The following is a 6,651-nucleotide window of genomic DNA, read 5'->3' as shown; positions in this document are numbered from 1 at the left end:
TCCCGTTCATTTGTTTATTCTTTCTGCCTGAAAACAGCTGTCAGGTGCCTTCTGTCAAGGGGAAGGAAGGCAATTCTGGGACAGACCTTCAGGAGCCCTATGCTGAAGTTTCAAGCTGGAAACCAGGCAGCCAGAAATCCAGAAGGCGAAGGGCAGGGCAGGGCCTCCATGGCCTAGAGCTGGGAGCGGCCCTGGGGTGTGCAGGGGCAAGTCTCGATGCAGGGAGAGCATCCACACAGCCCAAGAACACCCTTCCCCTCAGCCCAGGGAGCTCATCATGGTCTCAGCCTGCTTCAGTTCTGCAGGGGGACAAGGGAGAGGTGGTGGGAAAGATCATGCTGGACACACCCAGATTTCCCCAGCCCCACCCCACAATCTCAGCTGAGACTTACCTGCCAGGAGAACCTGGAACTTGTCTGCTGAGAGGGACATGGTGATAGGCCGGGCCGGGGCCCCGGGGGCAGGCGCCACCTCCAACCGCAGGTGCACCATGGGCGCATCCACAGAGCAGAGGAGGCTAGAGCTGAGGGTGTAGTCCACCCGCCAGCCCACCCCCGCCAGCCTGTTCACTGCAGACAGGAGAGGCAGCTCTTACGCAGGTGAGACGGGCATCCCTTCCCTCCATCCACAACAAGGCTTGGCCTCCACCCCTCCAGGTTGTGTGGCTTCTATAGAGCTCTCGCCCTCTGACCAAGACTTAAGCACAGAGCAGGTGTTCAATCATTAAGAGCTCAAATACCGAACTGGAGAGATTGCTTAGCGGTAAAGTTGCTTGCCTATGAAGCCTAAGGACCCATGTTCGATTACCCAGTACCCACGGAAGCCAGATGCACAAGGTGGCGCATGTGTCTGGAGTTAGTTTTCAGTGGCTGGAGGCTCTGCCATATGCATTCTCTCTCTCAAGTAAATAAAAATTAAAGCCAGGCATGGTGGCACACGCCTTTAATCCCAGCACTCAGGAGGCAGAGGTAAGAGGATCACTGTGAGACTACGTAGTGAATTCTAGGTCAGCCTGGGCTAGAGTGAGACTCTACCTCAGAAAAAGGGGGGGCTTAGAGGGATGGCTTAGTGGTTAAGGCATTTGCCTGCAAAGCCAAAGGACCCAGGTTCAATTCCTCAGGGCCCACGTTAGCCAGATGTACAAGGGGGTGCACACATCTGGAGCTCATTTGCAGTGACTGAAGGCCCTGGCACGCCCATTCTTTCTCTCTCTCTCCCTCCTTCCCTCTTTCTCTGTCAAATCAATAAATAATAAATAAAATATTTAAGGGCTGGAGAGATGGCTTAGCAGTTAAGTGCTTGCCTGTGAAGCTAAGGACCCCGGTTCAAGGCTCAATTCCCCAGGACCCGCGTTAGCCAGATGCAGAAGGTCTGGAGTTCATTTGCAGTGGCTGGAGGCCCTGATGCGCCCATTCTCTCTCTCTCTGCCTCTCTCTCTCTCTGTGTCGCTTTCAAATAAATAAATAAATAAAACAAAAAATTAAAATATTAAAAAAACCCAAAACCAAAAAAAAAATTTTAAATAAAAAAGTATATTTTTTAAAAAGATGCTAGGCATGGTGGCGCATGCCTTTAATCCCAGCACTAGAGAGGCAGAGGTAGAAGGATCGCCGTGAGTTCGAGGCTACCATGAGACTAGATAGTGAATTCCAGGTCAGCCTGGGCTGGAGTGAGACCTTATCTCGGCGGGGGAGAGAGGACTCAAAATACCCATCGCAGGCCTCAGAAAGCAGAAACTTAGGTTGCCGCCAGGAGATCCTAGTCCTAGGCCAAGCCCCAGCTCTGTGAGTTTCGTGTGTGTGTGTGTGTGTGTGTGTGTGTGTGTGTGTGTGTGTTAGGTTGCCGCCAGGAGATCCTAGTCCTAGGCCAAGCCCCAGCTCTGTGAGTTTCGTGTGTGTGTGTGTGTGTGTGTGTGTGTGTGTGTGTGTGTGTGTGTGTGTGGCTGCAGTTAAGGATTTCCCGGGAGGACCCGAACTTCGCTCGCTGCACGCACAGAACCTTGCAGAGCGCAGCCCAAGCCGGGCTCTGGCGGCCCGCACTCACCGCGCAGACTGCAGGCCCGCAGGTGCTCCTGTAGGGGGCTCTGTTTCTCCTCGTAACAGCGGCACAGGCTGGCGGCGTGTTCTGCAGGCAGGGATGGAGCCGGGCTGAAGGGGCAGGGCTGGCACACCCAGAAGGCACAGCACACCTCAGGGCCACACTGCTTGGCGTGTTCTCTCCTCTGAGCCCCTCCTGGCAAGTTCCCCACCTGCCTGCCCATACCCGCTACCTCTGGGCAGCCCCAGCTGCTGCAGCTCGCTGGACAAGGACTCGCCGTCCACGCTGTGCTTGGCGGCACTGGAGAGGATGAAACTTAGAACCGCGACTGTGGCCTTCACATCGCCGGACTCTGGAGACCCGGGGTGGGGGGGGTGAGGAACGGTGTGTCACTGGGGTCCCAGCCACCTGCCTGCTGCCTTGTCAGCTTCAACTTTGGGCCCCAGGTGTCCCAGAGCCCTAGTGTCAAGGTGGTTCCGGAAGGGCTGCATGGACCAGGCCCATGGAGTACTCACCAAACTTGGCGTCAGCAGTAAGCTTCAGGATCTTCTCATACTATGGGGAAAGGAGATCTTCAGGGGGGTGCCAGAGCCCTGTCACCAGCCCCTCGCCCCCAGCCTGGATCCTGTGGTAAGGAAGGGGCTTGGGCTGGAGAGAAGCTTCCAAGGGGGTCCCCAGGGACGGGGCTTGGGATCTGGCAGAACTGACCTGCCAGAGCTCCTAAGGTTAGGAGGCACTGGCAAGCCAGGCTTTGAACTCACATCAATCCCCTGCCCCAGAAGCTCCTTGAGCACCTGGCTACACAGCAGCCGCAGCTTCACCGAGGACTGGAAGGGAGGTCCACATGTCAGCCCGCCTGACCCCACCTAACCCTCCACTACCTGGAGTCTGGCTCAGAGAGGGCCAGCCACGTGACCAAGGTCTCACAGCATGGTAGCACAGGCTGTCGGTGCTGAGGTCCCCATACCGGGGTGACCGATTCACATCCCAAACCCCACAACCCTCAGCTCCCAATCCCCTCTCCTCCCACCCCAAACCACAAACCCTTCCCTTTCCAATCCCAAGTAAACCCAGTGCACTCAACAATCTTGGCCAGTGTGCTGATGTCGGCCAGGACCCAGTCGGGACAGTCCAGGTCACCACAGAACCGGAACCTCTGCAAGGAAAGGAAGCAGAAGTGAGGCTTCTGGGAGGGCTGAGGTGGGGGCAGGAGGATCGGTGTCCAAGATGGCTGCTCTCTGGTTACCTGGCCTCTTCCATCTCCAGGCTGTTTGGAGAACTCTCTTCCTGACCATGCTGCCACCAGACCCGGCCCTAACATCTACGTCATCTGCCCAGCATGCACCAATTGGTGGCAGTCATTTCTTTTCTTTTTTATGGCAGTGGAAGACTTTATTCTGCTTGGTGGATGGGCTAAGGTATTATTTATTATTCTTACTTGAAAAATGACAGGGCCTAGAGCCATTATCCGGGCTCACAGAATCTGGACTGGTAAAGAGGGAAACAGACTCGCTGGTGGCAGTCCTTTCTAAGCGCTACCTCCTCCTCCAGCCACTGCTTCCCGGCTATTCCCGTTACCCCAGCCCAGCTTTCATCCTTGCCGTCCCCACTGTGACCCTTGCTCTCTCTCTCATTTCATTCAGGGGGCTACTTAAATGACATGATGGGCCCTTCCTCATATTACTGCTATTGGCTGTGCTGGAGATCAAATTTAAGATTTCAAGCAAACACTCTGAAAGGCCCAAGAATTCAGAAGCCCAGAAATACTATCACGCTCCAAAGGGAGCTTAAGCGGGCCCCTGCATACCTCAAACTCCAGGCTTCACTCTCTGTTAGAAGCAAGTAAAGAATCCCTCTTCTCATTATATCAGAGCCTGCTCCTAATATAAAACTAGGTAAAAAGGGCATGAGATAGCCCTCAAGGATGGGAAATGAGTAATAAAGTGAACCACTTATTTGGTTTCTGTAAATAGCCTGCACCATAAGCCCCAATAGCCTACACCGTAAGCCATAGCAGCCTGCCTGAGACCACCAAGGTCATAGGAGACTGATACCACACTCTGCTACTCCCACCCAAGGACCTGTGCAAATGCTGACCACCAAGGTCATAGGAGACTGATTGGTCCACGAGGGGCTTGAACAAATTAAACTAATTGGCTTAGAAACTATGGAGTGGCACAAACTGACTGGCTCGCACCCCACGGGCTCCTGATGTTAAAAAAATGATTTGTCTAATGCACAGGCTTTGTTAGAAACCCTATAAAAACTGTCCCGTTCCTGCATTTGGGGCTCTGCAGTCCTCTACCCCTGCGTGGTGTACGACTGTGGGCCCCAGCATGCTTGGAATAAAAATCCTCTTGCTGTTTGCATCAAGACCGTTTCTCATGAGTGATTTGGGGTGTCGCCATTTCTGGGCAGAGCGTGGGGTCCTCGTTCTGGGGGTCTTACAACTCCACCTACCACAGAACTGCATGCCCAGCCATAATCTTACTTTTTGTTTTTTTTGTTTTTTTTTTTGTTTTTCAAGGTAGGGTCTCACTCTGGCCCAGGCTGACCTGGAATTAACTCTGTAGTCTCAGGGTAGCCTTGAACTCATGGCAATCCTCCTACCTCTGCCTCCCGAGTGCTGGGATTAAAGGTGTGCGCCACCACGCCCGGCAATCTTACTTTCCAAAATGGCCTCTTACATGTGGCTATGGGCCACAAGTGAGTATGATAAGGGAAACTGAGGCACACAGAACCAGCACCAGAGACTGAGTGGAGAATCAGTTTATTTTCACACAGCGTGAGCCCAAGGGAATCTCTTCCAAAGCCTGGACCCTAAGCTCTGATGACTCAGAGTTTATATACCTTATCTTGGCCTATTCATTATTGTTAGTTCTCAGAGCTCAGAGGCCCGGCCTGATGCCAGAGACCTTGAGTATGCAATAGGTGAGTTTTGCAAAATTAGAAAAAAAAAAAAAGGTTAACTAGTGAGCAGATGTCTGCAGCTGCACTATGGAGATAAAAAGCATAAGATCATTTACAATAGAGGCTGCAGTACAGATATCATGGCCTTGAAACAGCACAAAATGATACGCAGTACAGGACATAACTATTCCAAAAGTCTATACAGTACAAGACATAACTTTGGGGCAGGGGCTTCTAAATTTTCCTTCCCCCAATTTCTACCTCAGGTACTCTTGTTTTGATCAAGGTGATTCAAGCCCTGCCACGATTTGGTCTTTTATTTGCTTGTTTTGTTTTTCGAGGTAAGGTCTCACTTTAGCCCAGGCTAACCTGGAGTTCCCTTGGTAGTCTCTGGGTGACCTTGAACTCATGGCGATCCTCCTACCACTGCCACCCGAGTGCTGGGATAAAAAGACATGCGCCACCACGCCCGGTTTAAGATTTGGCCTTTGCATGGCCCGACTCATTTTTGCCAAGTTGCTCATCATACTCTCCGAGCACTCTCCTAGGAGCCTGCAGGTCCCTGTCTGAGCATCCTTTCTCCACTGCTTTTCTCCCAGCCCCAGGCATAAACTGCACTTCAATGAACCGGCATCAAGAGGCTTTCCTAACATTACGCACAAGGCGTGGTTAAGTCTCTCCTTCTGCAGAATGAAACTATGCCCCCAGTTTTTGCTTCCCACTTGCCCTCCCCTACTGTAGCTGATGTCCCAATGCCTGGTACAGGCTGGGCACTCAAAACATTCCTTTCCTCTCCTCTCCTCTCCTCTCCTCTCCTCTCCAGAATGAAGGGGGAAGAAGTGGGCTGCCCTGGGACGTCCTCCAGAGGCCATGAGAGAACCTGCGAGGACCCCGGCGGCTTCTCGGCCAGACCCGCGCCCATCCCGATCGGCGCTGGACTTCAGAAGAATCAATGCAGATTCTGTCCCTACATCCCCGGGGCAACCATCCCCGAACTACCCCCACCCCCTCCCCGAGACCCAGCTTTGCGTCTCCCCTAGATCCCCTCACCATCGCGCCGAGGAGGGAGGGTCCGGGGCGGTCTCCTTCCGGCCGAGCCCGGTCAGCTGACACGGGGATCACGTGATCCGGGACGGGGCCGCCAGGAAGGGCGGGGCTTGCTCCCGGGACTTTGCAAACTGGCGGCCCCCGGGGCTCCGATGCAAGCTTCCTCCTCCTTCCAGACGCCTTCCCCCTTTTCCCGCGAACGACCAGCGCCCGCCCTCGTTTCCACCGAGAGTAATCAGAGCAGGGGAAAAAGAAATAAATAGATTTTAAAAAGCAGGAAAGAGGAAGTCAAAGACATTTCACTTGTTTGACTTGGGGGTGGGGGGGGGTCACCGGGGTCTTCAGATCGGTTTCGTGTTTTCACGTCGTTGAGGAATATACTGTTACACAGGAAGGGAAAGTATTAACATCTTGAGCACGCCGTGCTGGCGCACGTCTTGAGTACCAGCCCTGGGGAGGTAGAGGTAAGAGGATCGCTTGTGAGTTCGAGGCCAGCCTGGTTTAGAGTGAGAACCTGATTTAAAAAAGGGAGGGGGGGCGGCTGGAAGGATGGCTTAGAGGTTAAAGTATTTGCCTGCAAAGCCAAAGGAACCACGTTAGCCAGATGCACAAGGGGGCACATATGTCTAGAGTTACTATATAGTGGCTAGAGGCCCT

General features: G+C 53.4%; 1 protein-coding gene across 2 annotated transcripts; it reads right to left on the bottom strand.

Moving 5' to 3' along the window:
- On the bottom strand, positions 1-6,080 carry Commd4 (COMM domain containing 4). Of its 2 annotated transcripts, XM_045160505.1 has the most exons (8): positions 5,998-6,080; positions 3,122-3,193; positions 2,799-2,864; positions 2,553-2,592; positions 2,270-2,389; positions 2,044-2,124; positions 393-569; positions 1-299 (listed from the first exon to the last, which is right to left on the bottom strand). In XM_045160505.1, exons 1-8 carry the CDS (start codon positions 5,998-6,000, stop codon positions 259-261), a joined length of 600 nt encoding a protein of 199 aa, XP_045016440.1. In that variant the 5' UTR covers positions 6,001-6,080; the 3' UTR covers positions 1-258. The 2 variants fall into 2 exon arrangements, with proteins under 2 accessions (XP_045016440.1, XP_045016441.1); XM_045160506.1 differs by lacking the exon at positions 2,799-2,864.
- Between the last annotated feature and the right edge of the window lie 571 nt (positions 6,081-6,651).

Source organism: Jaculus jaculus, chromosome 10 (assembly GCF_020740685.1).
Source record: "Jaculus jaculus isolate mJacJac1 chromosome 10, mJacJac1.mat.Y.cur, whole genome shotgun sequence".
Taxonomy (NCBI): Eukaryota; Metazoa; Chordata; class Mammalia; order Rodentia; family Dipodidae; genus Jaculus; species Jaculus jaculus.
Note: the sequence above shows the minus strand (reverse complement) of the source record. Positions and strands in the feature narration are given on the sequence as shown.

Coding starts and splice junctions, on each gene's coding strand:
- Commd4 (XM_045160505.1), bottom strand. Junction 2,390..2,552: donor TACTGCTGACGCCAAGTTTG/GTGAGTACTCCA, acceptor CCGGGTCTCCAG/AGTCCGGCGATGTGAAGGCC. Junction 570..2,043: donor GCGGGCCTGCAGTCTGCGCG/GTGAGTGCGGGC, acceptor TCCTGTCTGCAG/TGAACAGGCTGGCGGGGGTG.